The 17,126-nt window shown below is 49.2% G+C and overlaps 1 protein-coding gene across 1 annotated transcript in view; it reads right to left on the bottom strand.

Annotated features, from left to right (window-relative positions):
- IRS1 (insulin receptor substrate 1) overlaps nt 1-6,076 on the bottom strand; it is a 57,943-nt gene extending 51,867 nt beyond the window's left edge. The window contains exon 1 of the mRNA XM_042797814.1: nt 1,302-6,076. Coding sequence (XP_042653748.1) covers nt 1,325-4,936 — 3,612 coding nt within the window. The 5' untranslated portion in view covers nt 4,937-6,076 and the 3' untranslated portion in view covers nt 1,302-1,324. The remainder of the gene's footprint in view (nt 1-1,301) is intronic.
- Nucleotides 6,077-17,126: the final 11,050 nt, after the last annotated feature.

Genomic DNA, 17,126 nt, shown 5'->3' with positions numbered 1-17,126 from the left:
TTGTATTCGCAGATCAGGTAAGACTAACACCTAATATTGCGTTGTTCTAACAAGCAACAGTAGCAAGTGCTAAGTAACAAGTGTGAAGAGATTGTTTTGCTTTTGTTCAGGTTATAGGGTTGCAAAACGTGTAAAAGTGGTGAACGTACGATCACAGGCATCGTACCGAGACCAGCCCTCAGCAATTCCCTTAAGCCGAGAAAACAAGCAATACAAACAGTGCGTTTATTACACTTACGATGTAAACAGTGGTATGAGATTCATCCCCCTAATGCCACTGCACGTGTTCATAGCAACCGCTTAACGTACTGTGATTGCTGCTGCTCGAGTACATAGAAAACCGCTAAAACCGAGCGTCTCAACAAGATGAACTGGGTAGCTATCTACTAGTGCTCGTCTGCACCAAAAGTCTTCACCTTTCACGAAAGGACTCACACAGGTGTGCTGTACTCCATGAGCTCTAAACATGATACATCTGTTATGTGCGGCATGAAGTTTCCATGTAGCAGAAATATCACATTGCTTGCAACAATGCTCCTGCTCGCCTATCATCCACGTGTAACAGCCTGCCTGGCAGAAGTTTTTCCCAAATTAAAAATGAAAAGCCTGTTTCTTATGCAGTCTGTAACACTGTCGTGAGAGTGGGACAGCCGTGCTTAGTATCAGCTGGAACACGAGTGACAGATACAATGCTCTGAAGGCTTTGAAGTCTGTTTTCAAATTCGAAGCACCTTTCAAACAAAACTGAATTAATACTCATCACATCCCCGTGAGGTAGATGCTGCTAGACGTGTTTTGCACATGGCAAAGCAAGAGCTGGCATGGCTGACCGCTTCACCCTCGGCCACAAGAGTGATTGCTGACCAAACGAGGATTACAATGGGAGTCTCCCGTTTCCAGCCCTATCCTCCAGCTAACTCGCTTTCCCCCCCACTCCACACACACACTTTTGAAGCGTACCTAATTCTGAAAAGTAAAGAAACGTGGCAACGCGGTAAGGACGGTATCGTATCCCCATCCGAACCGCAGCCCCCGAGCGCGCTTTTCGGGAGCGACCCCCGCCCCGCGCAGGTGAGAGCCAGCAGCGGGGCCACCCGCAGGGCCGCTGTGCTGCCGGGGCCACCGAAACGCCCCGCAGATATTAAAGGCAAACCGCAGACGGCAGCCGCCACCGCCCGGGCCGCGGCTCCTCCCGGAGCCTCCCCGGGTTGGGGGGGGGGGGGGAACACCGCCCGCCCCGCGGGCAGCCTCCCGCCGCCGCCCCGGCACTCTCCCCCCTCCCGCCCCGCCCCCGGGCTCACCTTCCCCGGCGGGCGCCCGGCTCCTACATCTCCTCCCGCTTCTGGAAGCTGATGCTGGCGTACGCGCTCAGGTCGTCGCCGGAGTGGCCGCTCCCGCGGGGCTGGCCCGGGGGCTTCGGCGGCGGCGGCTGCTTCCCCCCCGGCAGAGCGGCGCCCTCGGCGGGGGGGTGGAGGTGGTGGTGGCGGCGGTGGCTGAAGTCCTTCACCAAGTCCAGGTCGATGTAGTTGAGCCCGTTCTCCAGGGCGGGCGCGGCCCCCTGCTCCCGGCGGGCGGCGGGGGCGCCGGCCGCCTCCCCCGCGGCGGGTCGCAGCCAGACGTTCTCGAAGGAGGCCGAGCTGTGGCGCTTCACCTCCTCGGCGCCCGCCGCGCCGCCGCAGGGGAAGGCCGCCCCGAGCCCGCCGCCGCCGCCGCCCCCCGCCGCCGCTCCGCGGGCGGCGCTCGGCGTGGACGAGAAGGTCTCGGAGCTGTGCCGCCGCCGGCCGCCCTGCGGGTCGGCGCGGATCACCTTGGCGCTCTGGTTGCGGCCGGGGCTGAGGCTGACGCGGGTGAAGGCGCTGCCCGCGCCGGGGCCCCCGAGCAGGGAGGAGGAGCGCGGCGGCGCCGCCGACAGCTCGGCCGGCGGCCGCGGCAGCTCCGGGGAAACCGTGGTCGCCGCCGCCGCCGGCGGGGGCTTCTCGGCAGCGGAGCGGCCCGCCCGCACGTCGGCGTAGCTGAGCAGGAGGGCGGGCGAGCAGGGGGAAGGGCTGTCGGCGCAGTCCGAGCAGGAGCCCCCGGCGGCGGCGGCGCCCCCCAGCTGCATCGCCACGTAGTCCCGGCCGCCGGGGGCCGCGCCTCGGCCGGGCCGGGCCGCAGGGGCCACCCGGGCGGCGGCGAAGCCGGCGGGGCAGGGGGCCCGCGGCGGCCCCAGCTCCATGTTCATGTACTCTTCGGCGGCCTCGCCGCCCGGCGGCGGCAAGCCGAGCCCCAGGGCGGCCGAAGGGAAGGCCGGCTTCTCGCCGGCGATGAACTCGATGTTGACGTACTCGCCGGGGCTCTTGGGCTCCGGCGGCAGGAGGAGCGGGGGCTGCTCCCGCGCCCGCGGCAGGGTGCTGGCCTTGGGGCCGCCCAGCGACAGGCGAGTGGGTCGCGCCAGGCGGCCCTTGGTCTGCACGGCCGTGTCCACCTTGCGAGGGGGCTGCGCCGGCGGCGGGGGGCCGCCCTCGGGGCCGCCGCCGCCGCCCAGGCTGTCGCTGCTGGTGGAGGAGGACGAGTCCTCGGTGGCGTAGAGCAGGCGGCCGGGGCCGAGGGCGATGCGGGGCTGGGGGCTGCCGTCCTCGCCCGCCCCGCCGCCGCCCCGCCGGTGCACGTGCTTGAAGGAGCGCGGCAGCGAGAAGTAGGAGTAGATGGGCTTGTGGTGGGCGGTGGGCGCCTCCTCGACGCCCGGCTGCCCCGCGCCCCCGAAGTAGCAGTCCGGCGGGGTGCTGGTGGTGGAGCCGCTGGCTGGGGACATGTTGATGTAGTCACTGCCGCCGCACGGGAGCTTCCCTTCGTTGCTCTCCACTGAGAGTTTCGGGTGGTGGCCGGCGCCGTTCGTCCAGATCTTGGCGTAGCCCGCAGAGCCGCCATCTGGGGAGTAGCTGCCGCTGGGGGACATCATCATGTAGCCGTTGGAGTCCATCGTGGCTGGAGGGTGGCGGCCCCCCCTGCCAGGGTTGATGATCTGCTGCGGGGCCGACACGCTCTTAGGACTCATGGGCATGTAGTCACCACCCTTGGGGGGCCCCCCGCCGCTGGGCACGGGGGCTACACCAGGTGACATGGGCATGTAGCCGTCATCCGTGTGCGGGGCGGAGTTGGTCCGATGATGGCCGCTGTCCAGGTGGTGCATCTCCAGACACTCCTCTGGGTAGGAGTGAGTGGGCACAAAGGCTGAGTGCCGGTAGGAGGGCAGGCGGCTGCCGCCACAGGGGTAGGAAGGCAGCATCTCCGTGTACTCCTCAATGGAGGCCACCGAAGACTGCGAGGGCGTCTTCTGGTGGGAGATGGTGGGCGAAGTGCCTGCAGAGTGAGTCCTCTTCCTGAACGCTTTCTCCAAGTCAGCAACCTCCTCGCTACCACCTCGAGGGCAGCACGGCGTACTAGGGTAGCGAGGTTGTTGCTGTGGGTGGCACGTGCGCGGGATGAAGTGGCCATTGGGGGCTGCCAGGCTGCAGCACGAGGAGGCGGTCTTCCCCCCCATGCAGATGTAGTTGAGCTCTTCATCGCCCCGAGCTGGTGGGGTATGTCCCAATGAATCCGGGGTCACACTGCGAAAAGAGCTGCGAAAGTCACATGGACTGGAACCATACTCGTCAGAAGAAATAAATCCACCATCGCTAGGGGAGCCAGAAACCGAAGCACTAGACCTTCGTGGAAACAGGCAGTCTGAGGTGGAGCCATGGCCACTCGTGCTGCTAGATGACAGGCTGACCGGACTGGTGGCCGAAGGAGAGCAGCGCGAGGAAGGCATTGGGATGGACCGGCTGTGGTTGAGCGGAGGATGGAGCCTGGAGTTGCCACGGTGTCTGTGCGAATGAGTCCGGTTGGCACTGGGACTAACTGGGCTACCATCCACAGAGGCAGGCCTCGACATCGTGCCTTCCCCGTCACTCGACGCTCGAACCCGGAAAGAGCTGGGTTTACCACCTGTACCTCCGCCCCCACCACCGGCAGGAGAGGTGGCCGTGACGCTCTCAGTCCTGGACCGGCGACTGAGCCCCACCTGGCTGGGTGGAGGGTTGTTGACATGGTGCCTGCTGCGAAGGGGCACAGAGATGGGGTTGGAACAGTTTGAGGAGGACTGGCTCTTGCTGCGGGGCCGGAATTCCTCACTCATGGCTCGCATGGCCTCCAGGATGGTTTCATGCATGTTCTGTGCCACCACCGAATCATCTACCTGCATCCAGAACTCACCAGGCCCAGTCACAGCCGAGCGCCCCACCTCAATGAAGAAGAAGTTCTCAGAGTGACCACAGCGGCGGATATTGAGCAGCTGCAGCACCACAGCAGCCGCATCTGAATTCAACTTCACAAAGCTGATGGTCTTGTTAGTCAGGCACAGGCGGTAGATGCCAATCAGGTTCTTTGTCTGGCCTAGGCCCTTAGGCTTCAGAATTACTTGCCAAACTTCCTTAAAAGCTGGGCCAGGGGCTACCTCGCCATAGCTGTCCTCACCTGCTTCCCCCGGTCCCGCGTTGCTGCCTCCAAAGGTGACATCGCTGTGGTGGTGATGGTGATGGTGATGGAGGTGGTGGTGGCCCTTGGCCCTGTTGTGCAACTGCAGCAGCGCTTGGTACCAGCTCTCCTGTTCAGGCTCGCTGTCAGCTGCAATGGCAAAGTGCTCGTCCTTGGTGTAGAGGGCCACCAGGTGCTTGTTCTTGGAGTCAGCCCGTTTGTTGATGTTGAAGCAGCTTTCTAGTGGGATGGAGCGCTTGGGGGCCCCTGACTTGTGTCTCCATTTCTTCTCATTCTCGTAATACTCCAGCCGGGCGGGTCCAGACTCGCTGGCTGCCCTCAGCACGAAAAAGCGTTTATGCATGCTCTTGGGTTTGCGCAAGTAACCCACCTTTCTGACATCTGAGAAGAAGCCCTCATTATTATCTGTGGGGCTAGCCATGATGAGAGGCGTTGGAGCTGCTACTGCAGCTAGCAGTCCGCAAGACCCCAAAACAGCCAAGTCAGCCGGAAAAGACAACCACCTAAACTAAAATTCATGCAACAACAATTTAAAAAAGAAAAAAAAAAAAAAAAAAAAGGAAAAGAAAAAATAGTTCGGGATCCTCTTTTGAGAACGGGACGGGGGAGGGACAGAAGCAGGGTGAGAGCAGCTGTTCAGTGGCAGAGGCAGCTTCCAGCACCAAATCAGAGTTTGCGCTGCTGTTTATGCCCAAATCGCCCTTAGATGGGTAAGCGCGTCCTTAAAAAGTCCAGTCCCGATCAGTCCAGACGAAAGTCTCGTCCCAAGAGCAGCCGCCGGGAAAGAGAAACGCATCTTCCCTTGCAGGGGTCGGGCTCCGCCGGGAGCGGGGCGGGGGTCCCCTTCCTCCGCTCCCTGCACCCCTTCCCCGTCTCAAGTTTGCTTCGGCGAGGAGCGATTTCTGTTGCAGATTAAATATCCTCTTGGGGGCGGAGATTGTTTTGCAAAGTCCGGGGGTTTGCACCCAAAAATACACGCTGCTTTCTGCCCCCTTTTTCCCTCCTCCCCCAAAAAAAGACAAAATCAAAAAAAAAAAAAAAAAAAAAAAAAAAGCCCACAACACAACCCTCCCCGTCCCCAAATATCAGCGCTAAGGCTGCTGCTGCTGCTTCTCCCGCTCGGGCGTGCGGAGGAGGCTGGCGACCCCATTCAGTCCCATCTCGTTAGGCAGAGAAAGTGCCATTTCCACACACGGCGCAGCCCGGCAGAGGCGGGAGGGGAGGCAGCCCGAGTGCCGAAGGAACATCCTCTCTTCCTCCTCCTCTTCATTCCAGTCGGCAGCGCCTCAGCGGCCGGCGGCGCGGCCCCCTCCCGTGCCCCAGGCCGGCGGGGGAGCGGGCACGGCCGCGGTGGCTCCCTCTCCGCCGGATTCTTCACGGAGTTTCCCGGCGCCCCGCACCAAAACAGGCGGCGGGGGCCGCGCTCGCCAGTCCAGCCCCCTGCGCCCGCCGCCGCCGCGGCTCAGGCTCACTCCGAGGAGAACAACACGTGACGGCGCCAGTGCGTGGACCATCCCCGGAGCCGCCGCCGCCGGGCTCCCGGCCAGCCCAGCGCCACGGCCCCGCGGCCCGCCCCGCCGCTCCCCGCCTCCCACCCGCCCCCCCTGCCTGCCCTCATTCAGCGCGGCCGCGGGGGCCGCCACCGCCGGGCCCGGCCCCGCCGCGCCGCACCGCCCGCCGGGGGCCGCGCCCCCATTGGTGCCGCCGCCTGTCCGTCACGGCGGCGGCGGGGGGCGGGGCCCGGCCAGGCTGAGGCGCGGCGCGTAGTAAGGAGGCGTAGACGCCATTCAGCGCCGTGTTATTTATAACCGCCGCCGGCAGCCTCTGCAGTGGGGCGGCTTTCACCGCGGCGGGCCCGGCCTGGCGGACGACCTCCGCGCGCCTGCCCGCAGCCCTTGTCGCCGGCCGCGCTCGGCGGGGCCGGCCCCGGCGCGGAGCCGCCGCCGCCGCCGCCCCCCCTCAGGGCGAGGCCGCCGTCAGGGGAGCGGCGCGGCCGCCGCCCGTGGGGTGGGTGGTTCCCGCCACCCGGGGCCGGCGGCGGCTCGTCCCCATCGTAGGGAGCCGCTCCCGGCGGAGAGGTGCCCCGAGTAAAGAGCGGGCCGGGAGCGGGGGGCCGGGCGGCACAGGGCGGGCCGGGCAAGGGCCCCGGAGGAGTGCTTCCCGGGTAGTGTCAGGCAGTTAGCTGTATTTCCCCGAATCGTTATATGCTAAATTAAACTGAATATTCAACGCGATCTGCTGTTTACGCGGCTGAAATGTACCATCCGCATAACTTTCACGTAGCAAACAAGACAAGCGTTGCAAGCCAACTCTAAAAAATAAATTGCTCAATGCTGCCACCTCCAGGGCAGTTCAAAAGGGTCCCCGTTACTTCTGCATTCAGGAGAGAGGACCTGGTTGTAGGTTTCACCTGGTTTTGTTGTGGTTTCTTTTTGTTATTTTTCAGTTGTTCGTTTGTTTGCTTGTTTTGGGTTTTTTTGTGGTTTGGTTGGTTTTTCCCCTAGCGCCATTTCTGTTGCCGGGTGACTCCGGCGGCCCCGTGCCGTGCCGTGCCGTGCCGCGGGGGCCGTGCCGTGCCGCGGGGGCCCTGCCCTGGCCAAGCAGGCTGTGCACCCCCAGGGAGACGTGAAAGCGTGATAACAATACTTAAACCTACTCTTAAGGTGGAAATGCAATACAAAATGATACTTTCATTTTTATTGATGTAGGTCCAAGCATGGAACAAATCACAGAACCATATTGGAATCATAGAGTGGTTTGGGTTGGAAGGGACCTTAAAGATCATCCTAGTTCCAAACCCCCTGCCCCGGGCAGGGCCCCCTTCCCCCAGCCCAGGGGGCTCCCAGCCCCGTCCAACCTGGCCCTTAACCCTTCCAGGGAGGGGGCAGCCACAGCTTCTCTGGGCAACCTGTGCCAGTGTCTCACCACCCTCACAGGGAAGAATTTCTTCCTTACATGCAGTATAAATCTACCCTCTTTCAGTTTAAAGCCATTACTCCTTGTCCTATCACTATGCACCCTTGTAAAAAGTCCTTCTCCAGCTTTCTCACAGGCCCCCTTTAGTTAAGTCAGAGGCTTTTCTAATGCATCTGCATTACAAAGTTTGTTGTCATAGAGATCATGGTTGTACAATTACTTGATATGAGAAGTTAGCTAGTCAAAAGGTGAAAAATTCTCCTGAAAGTGTTGCAGAAAAACATGGAGAACCTACAGAGGATAACAGGCAGCACTGCAAGCCACACTCTCATCTTACCCTACAGATAACACTGTAACACAGAGAATTATTTAAAGGTGTTTACCAAACACAGGATGACAATTTGTAATGTAGGAGCAGAGCCTAGCTGGTAAAACACAAGGAATGAGAAAGACACATAATAATAATCCACGCTATAACAATAACCTACATCATCATCTCAATTCTTCCCTCCACTTCACAGTGTAGTTTGTTGTGACAAAAACAAATACTTGTATTGAAAAAAAATCAGTTATACATACCTTGAGATAAAGCTTACTACAAACCAAACATATATCCATCTTCAGTAAGTAGAATGACATGAAATTGCTACCCCACGCCATGGAGCCACGGGACAGAATTGCAGCCTCAAGGTATATTAAGATGAGCTATCACGGCTGTCAGTAATGACAAAGTAGGTTTTGTGGGCACCATCACCACACATGTTGGGCAGTGGGGCCTGTGGCAAGAGGATAGCTCCTAAACCTCCTCTCCCTTCCCCCCACAACCATGGGAACAAATGTTTGTGCACAGAATATATGCAGCACTGTTTTTTAATTAAACATTTTGCACATACTAGGTAAGATTATTAATATTAAATAACAACTGGTATTTGCTCTGCCCCATTCTTTCCTTTGACAAGTGATACACTGGGATGCAGAAGTGGAATGATCTCTTGATGGAGGATAGTAACCACCTGACTTGCATTGTGTTGCACAGGGAAACAGATTTAAGTGTAAAACCAGGAGATAGTCCTAGAATCATAGGATATCTAAAGCTGGAAGAGACCCATATGGATCATCGAGCCCAACACCCTGCTCCTCACAGGGCTATGTCAAACTAAACCATAGACTAAGAGCATTGTCCAGACACTCCTTGGACTCAACCAGGCTTGGTGTCATGACCACTTCTCTGGGGAGCCTGTTCCAGTGATCAACCTCGCTCTCAGTAAAGAGCCTTTTTCTGATGTCCAGTCTGAATTTCCCCTGATGCAGCTTCATTCCACTCATACCATGCCCTGTCCACAGTATGTGGGCAGTGTATTTAAATGTGCTCCCTTCATCTTGGGAACATTCTCTTGAGTGATAACTGACTTTGCAGATACAGTGAAATTTGTTTCTCAAGGGGACTCAGTAAATGTCCCAGAAGTGTTTTCAAACTTTATATACAGATTCACATTCTTCATCCAAGAGAAATAACAGGCAATAACTAATACTTCCAGCATATTTTGAAAACTATTTTTGGAGAGATAGTTTGCATCATATCAGACCACATCTTGGAACTGTTTTTTTGCTCACTGAGTTCCAAAGCTCTGAAGTACTGCACTTCTCTGCAAGGTACATAAGCATGCACACCAGTGCATCAGAGAAGAATGTACCCTTGCTTCTTCTATTTAAATACTCTTCCTTGCTTTGACAGTGAGCTGTTGAGAATTCAGGCTGTGCAATTAATTGCAAAAGGGGTTCACATAATAGAATATCCTGGCAGAAAATCAAGACATTTAATTCCATGTATAAATACCCATAGCTATCACACTACATCGCTATCTCTCTGTAGGAGGAATTGAGTTTCAATAAACATCAACAAAATGGAGGTTGCTATTTTAGCATCCATGTCCAAACCCTAAATTCCATACAACCGAGTTTGTGCAGTACCCTTTATCCCCATGTTCAGACCACACACCTCAGAACATATCAGAACTAACCATTCTTTTGGAGACAATATAATTATTTGATGTAGAGAAGGGAAAGGAGTATAATAGAACAGGTAGGGATCAAAGTTTCCATTTTTTATCTGCCTTAGTAAGTGGATGAAGATTAATTTAGCATAGGGTAATCCTATGAAGCATAAAGTGCTTGAAACAATTAGTTCCTATTGTTCACTACTGAACCTGGCAGAGTAGATAGATAGGTAAGGACCACGAGATAATCAAAACTTGTGTTTTGGTAACACTGCGTTTGTGGAATGGCATCTCAGGAAGGCCACTAAGTTTCCAAAACTAATTAAGGATGTAAAGCTGCTCTAAATTATGACGAAGATTAGTTTCTTTTGAAGCCACTTTTACCTGTTCACATACAAACTCTCAGCTAGCTGCAAAAAAAAAGGTTTGGATAAATTATATTTCTAGCTCCTCATGGTTTTGGGTTTTTTTTTACATTTGAATGAAAAATGGAGTGAAAGTAGGAGTTAAGACTAAACATGGACCCTTAATGCAGTAAGAAAAAAACCCCACTTTTATCTTTCCAGGGGACTGTCATAGGCTGTTGGTCTTTTTTGCCTCTGCTGTCACCTGCTTTTATTCCTCTTTTTTTCCAACCTCCCTCCTCTGACAGATCTCTATGCGCTTTGTTCACTTTTCTATGTAAGCTGATGGTTATGTAAAAGAGTGTTAGTCTTATTATTACTTTCTTCTGGAATTTTAGGGTTCACTGAAAAATCTCACTCAAAAGGATACAAACCAAAAGAAATATTCCTCAAAGGTGAAGTTACATCACTGTAAGCCTGTAAACAAAGCAGCATGACTCTTGTTCATTAGCTTTGTCAAGTCACCTTTCAAACCCAACTGACCAACAAGTTGCCTACTCTAACCTCCACTCCCAGCTGCTTCTAAACCACTTGATCTCATCTTCCACAACTTCATTTAAAATAGTTGGGAAAAAAAAAAAAAACCAAACCACCCTGTAGTTCTGGGCAGAATCACATTTAAAAAATAAGTCAGGGAATCAAAACTGTTTGAACATTCTTTTCTTCCATTTCCTTCTGAGTTTTAATCATGTCCAGGAGCAGGAGAAATGAGTTGCTCTGCAAGGGAAGGGGAGCCGGGTGCCAAGGGGCAGTGGCCTCCCCAATAGCAGCCCACTCCTACTGCACCCAAACAGGGCGAGCAGGGCAAGCTGGTGACAGAAACCAGAATCACAGAAGAGGTGAGGTTGTGAGGAACCTCTGGAGATTGTCTAGTCCACCCCCTGCCCCCATTTTAAGCAGGGTAAAGGACAGCAAGTTGTTCAGCTCCTTGTCCAGTTAGGGTTTTAATATCTCCACAGATGGAGATCCCACAGCCTCTCTGGGCAACCTGCTCCAGAGTGTTTGACCACACTCACATCAAGAAAGATTCTTCTTACATTCAAACAGAATTGCCTGTATTTCAGTTTGCGCCCATTGCCCTTTGTCCTGACACTGGGCACCATGGAGAAGAGTCCAGCGCTCTGTCCTTCCCATCACATATTCTGGCCCTCATTCCAAGGTTGATTTGCTTGCATATTTTATTTGTTTAAGATAATTTGTAGTATTTACTTATCTACATTCAACAGTAAGGATGAAACTTGCGTAACTCCTCCTTCAAAAATAGCATGGTTGACTCTAAACCAGTTAAATCATTACTTAAGTAAACAAGTGGTTTAATTTCTCTGTTAAAGGAATGCTAGCAATATCATGACTACAGTAGAAATGCAAAACAACAGATCTTACATCCCTGACTTCTACTGTCATCTCTGAGACAAATCAAGAACACATATGGAATGACTAATTGGACTCTTCAAATGTATTACATTATGAACAGTAAGCATATCTGATTGTTTGCAGATGTATTCCACTATCACAGCAAGGAGAGGTAGAAAAGTCTAAGTCATCATTTCCATACCTCACTTACTAGGATTGTTTCTATAGTGTATTATCCAGTTCATGCATAAAACAGTTTTACATTATCAGCATTTAGTCAGAGCACATATATTAATTATATGAAATATTTGTTACATTCTAGTGATCAGTTAACCATCTTTCCTCTTAAAACCCACACTATTAATTCATACAGAATATATTTTTTTGTATTTTTCTACCTCCCTACGTACCTTTGTATGTCTCTGTTGAAAGAAGCCAGAAAAGATAAAACATCATTCCTATGTTTTCCATTGGGGAATATGGATATCCCATTGAATTATCACTAAACTAACAGGAAGCTAAGCAGTATTTTTGGATAATTCCCAGACTATGCTGATCAACCTTCATCTGTGCATCTATTATATGTAGATTTCTGTCTTGTAATATGTTCAGAAAAGGTTTCAATGCTTCACAGACTTCTTTTTTTTTTTTAATTCTGCCTCCTTCGCTGCAGACAAAATTGCCTGGAGCATGACTTTCAAAAGGGAAGTTACAGAAACTTTTATCCAATTCAGAATAATTTGTGTCTGTGCATGGCTTAAAGCAATGGTCTCAAGCAGTTTTTAGCTGAGGAAGGGAATTTCATAAGCCCATGGGGTTTTCTTTTGTTTCATACCACTGTGGCAAAATCCACAGAGGTATGAAAATAAAATCAAAATAGAAGGTTTTGCCCATGGTTACTCAGTGATAGCAGCAAGTCTTGGTCTTGCTCAGTCAGCTTTATTTCATCTTTTAGGTGTCACAGTGTTTAACCATGAACGAGAGCTAAAGCAGCAGGTAATGTGCATGTTATTGCCAGCAGTGGTATTTAGCAGTTACGAAAGAAAAGGAGAAAAGGTGTTGATCCCTACAGAATCTCATGGGGGAGAGCCTTCTGAGGCAAGAATCAGCTACCTGTCCTGCTCACTCTGCTGGAGAGGAGTGGATGGAGCCAGGCTGTGCTGACCCATCTGCTCCTACTATACGCCACTGAGGTGGATTAACTGTACTTTGGGGTCCACTGTGTCAGAAGCTGCAAGGAAAGCGTATGGCATGAAGCCAGTGATCCTTCCTTTGGCTATAAGGAAGCTGCCTGTGACTGGCTGTCTTTGCTGTTAGTCCTTGCACTGCAGTCTGGTCTCAGGGATGATTGCTTCCAAGCAGGATGCGCTGCTGGTGTTTGATCATTACCAATTTCTCAGTCGTGTTAATCAAGAATGGGGGACTGAAAATGGGATAACAGAGCAAAAGAGTAAGCAATGGTTTCTAGAGGAAAAGGAGTATTGCTGTTTTTCAAAGAGTTTAGCAGTTGAGCTTATCTAAAGACCCAGCTTATGTCCAGTGATAATGGACAAAATTTAGTCATTTTTATCAACCTGGGAAGGCATGGACTCATTTCACAGCCTCCAGCTGTGATTCAGGGTTCCTTGAGCTTTCACTTCTGTGATAGGATCAAGCTTAATCATAGCCTGCTGATCATAAATGGAACATACTTTCTTGGTCTCCACTCTTTCGAAGAATTACTAAAGGTTCAAAGTGTTGCAGAAAAGCCTCATGAGACTGTTCATGCCAGGCAATAAAATGGTAAGCATAAACACCTGCAGGAAAAAGTAATACTGACTTTATATATTTAGTGACAGGCTCTGAGTTAATTACAGCTAATTTTGAGGAAGGTCTTGGAATTATAAGAGATAGCTCTATGAAAACATCAGGTTGATATTCTTATGCAGTCAAAAAGCAAATAGAACATTAACTTATCATGTAAAGAAGAGAAAATGAAATAAAGAACAATTTTTTTAGATGTATAACCTACTGTGCACCTTGTACTTGCATACTGTGGCAAAAATTCTACTTTCAGGTCTTGAAAACAATATTAAAGAACTGGAAAAAAGATACGAGTAGATGATCAAAGATAGTCTGCAAGCCCAGTCTGAGCTAAGATTTTTCAGACTGGAAAAAGAGTGCCTGAGAAGGGTTGTGACAGATATCCAGAAATATCATTACTAGCGTGGAGAAGGTGAAAAAGGACTGACTGTTCCAGTACAAAAAAGACGTGGACTAAATCTAGCAAGTTCTAAACAAAGCTACTTCTTCAGACAATGTCAATCAACCTGTGAAATCTTTGCCAGGGGATTCTGTGACTTGAAAAATCAGTGGACAAATACTCAGGGAAAGCCTGTCCATGCAATACAAAGACACCCCAGCCAGCTCCAGAACTGCACAAGCTGGGACTGTGTTCTGGGTAAGTGCCACTACTTACTCCTGTATGTGCCTCTGTCACCAAATAGCAGCCTAGATGGACCTTGGTATGATGCAGCACAGATGATTATGCTTTTAAGATTAATTTCACTTGATCCTGTAAGAGTTCTTTGGTAACTCTTCACATTTGCCATGTTTGAATCCATAGCCTAGGCTGTGCACAGCCTCCTATAGTACAACAAAATTCTGTAAGAATTACTGTTATTTGTGAGCAATTATTTGACTTAAAATTTGCATTAACAAAATTGCACCGTGAATTGAAGGGGACTGCAGAACCAAGTTTTGGACTCAGTTTAATGAAAATTTGTATTTATAGCACACAATGGGGATTAGTAATCTAAGTGTATTCCAATTTTTGAAATTCTTATTCCAATGCTTCAGATGCTTCTTAGTCAGGAAGCACAATCTACTAATCTTCACTTCCTAGCCAGTAAGAACCAAAATAAGTCCATCCCCAAAACTTCATGATTTTCAAATAGTTAATTACAGTGTTAGAGCGCACATAATATCTTTTGAGATCACACTGGCAATAATGCACCATTACTTTTCATTGGACAATTTTTGTGACTTACATTTTGTTAAATCCCTATTATCCTTTTTGTATATACTGTTTATTGAGTGGTTTGGGGGGTTTTTTGTTGTTGTTATGAGAGATGGTCAGTGGAGGCCAGCTTTTAGAAGGTTTTGTCAGACTTAAGAAATGTTGAGATTTCAAAGCACAAGATCAACAGTATCTCAATAACCTCGTGGACACAACATGGCACAGGGTTAAGAGAGGTAGCATCAAGCCCAGACACTGAGTAGTCTCCAGAATTAGCACATAACAAATGATGAAGCAGTGCAGATGAGGACATCTCCCTCCATCTTTCAACAGTTACTGCATTGTACCATTTTCATATACCAAAGAAAAACACAAAATAGTTTCCTTTATCCAGAGAAATTCATATGCATATTTGTAAAATAAAGTTCTCTACATTTAAGACACACACAGAGTTGTAAACAGTGATATTAATTCCACATTATTTAAACAGGAACATTTAGGAACCTGCCAAATATCCTTTTAAGTCACTGCAGTGAGAAATCCACTAACTTTTTAAAAAGAGCTATTGGACAGGGAATGATTCAAAGTACAAATTAAATTACTTGCTTAGAATCCCATACCTCTCAAACCATACTATCTCAGCAGTTTCTGGGATGAGACCCAGAAAATATCCATGTGCTAGTGTGTGATGCGAGCAGCACTGATATAGTAATTTCACTATTTATACGCTGTTTTTCATTACACTTTCACACATAAAGCCTTTGCATATCGGAGTTGATACCCCAGAAAATGTAATCATTCCTTCCATAGAAAATGGCCTTTCTAGGATGGTGTGAATTGGACTCATCTTGCAATCACATTAACTGGATGCAGTTGTTACCAGTCTTCATCAGCTACCTCTTCCTACTTGCAGACTTCTGTGAAACATTTTTAATCATTAACCTGCTAAGGAGGCCTTACATCAGGGACCAAGAAGTCATCATCCAAAGTCTGTTCTTCCCTTGATTTCTAGATGCACCTATAAGCTGATTCAAGTGCAGGTCATTAGCTGAAGTTTTTCAGGGAGCCCTCTTTAAAATTTAAATATAAAAACATGGCATAAGCACACTTATGCATGTTAATTATGTTAATTACTATGCTTTATGTTTTAGTTTGCCCCAGTCGCTAGAAATTTTTATCTGCATCTGGGGATGATCTTCAGGGTGGATGGGGCAGTGTGTATCAAGCACTAAAAAATATTTACTGTCATGTATGCCCACTGATGTGTAAGTATGCCTGCAAGTTCATACATTTCATCATGCAAAGAAAGGCACTGAAAGAATTTAAATCCCATTTTCACATTATTCAATTTTCTTCATACTTTCAGGACTCAAAGTTTTCATGACTGATCTCATATGAAAAGCAAATTCAGGAAATCTTAGACAAAATCCAATCAGTTGTTTCAAGTTCTGCTTGCATGAAAAAATAACCCAAACTACTTTTTGTTTTGTTTTGTTTTTTTAACCACTATTCAAATGTTTCCTTCTCTAGCTTGCTCTGAATAGTCTAGTCAAAATCCATTAATTTCTCTCAACTCCTACTTAGTGCAGGTTTGCTGTATAAAATGAAAGGCACCACATGCATTGAAAATGTTACCACAGTAATTACCACTTAAATGATACTTGCCAAAGTAGAACAGTCATTTTTGGGAACATCACTGAAGAAACTGGTTTCAGCCTAATAGAAGTTAATAACTGCTACTCACTTGGAACATCATTACTATTATTGCTTAAATAAGGTAAAATTTCATTGATAGGCCATGAGCAAGAATATTCTCAAAAGTGCCTGCTGATCCTGGCTCCTGCAAATATTTCATAGACTCAGCTGAAGGTGCAGAGAGGAACCACTGCAGGTGCTCCTCCAGAAGGATCTAGGTCCTGACTGGACCATGGATGATGTCCACCAGTCCTGTGCAAACACTCTGGATATGCTGAGCACGTGAAACGGCACCAGTCACTCAGGACTGGGCACCTGCCCCTAACCATACTGATTTCTCAGATTAGAAATACTGACCTGATTCAAGAGCACAGAATATCTAATTGAATGTAAAGTAACGGGGTTTAGGGTTTTGAAGTTCAGGAATGCCAAACAGTATGGATTATGTTTCCAGAAACACATACATCAATGGGACTCCAACCAATTGAAACTGCTCTGTTTGATGAGGATTTGGTAATGGTAATAGCAACTTTGGTTTTTTTTTGTTTTTTTTTTTTTTTTCTAAATACAAATGAGCAAGAAAATCCAATGTGAAGAAATGGTAAGTTTATCTGCCGCCTTAAAACATTATTTCTCTACTTACATTTTAGTATGTCAGATGTTTTAGAAATGACCACCAAAATCAGACACTGGTCCCAGAAAGCCAGCAGTTTTGCCCTGTAGGTTAAAATTTATAAGATTTTTTTTTTTTCAATTATTGTAGAATTGTACATAGATTAAATTACTGAAATACTCAGAGTTGGTTTATTAGGTGTCTAAGATCTACCAGGTTCAAAAAAGACTGATAAAATCATGGGTTTTGTTTTTCATCTTCAATCCTCCATCTGAGGTGGTGTGAATTAGAGATGACATTAGGTCTACCATAAAAAAGGTCCAATTTTTGTCTTGTATGAGCAAAGTAGGCAACTTGAACGTATGCAACTAAAATCTGTTTACCAAACCAGTATGTAAATTATCCTTAAATAAATCTGTCAAACAGTGCTGTTAAATAATTTGTTTTTGGCAAATACTTTGAATAATTGCCATTTAACAGATACCGGAGCTTCCTTCAAAAAATCGTCTTCTGAGATTTTTGGGAACTTAATAATAGAGAAATATATCCTTCTTCATGAATTTCAGCAACAAGAGATAGAAACAGCCTGTGATCCAAGTACAGTGTTGATCTAGCCATAAAACAATTATTGAGCT

Source organism: Tyto alba, unplaced genomic scaffold (assembly GCF_018691265.1).
Source record: "Tyto alba isolate M040663 unplaced genomic scaffold, T.alba_DEE_v4.0 Super-Scaffold_10, whole genome shotgun sequence".
NCBI classification, from domain to species: Eukaryota; Metazoa; Chordata; class Aves; order Strigiformes; family Tytonidae; genus Tyto; species Tyto alba.
Note: the sequence above shows the minus strand (reverse complement) of the source record. Positions and strands in the feature narration are given on the sequence as shown.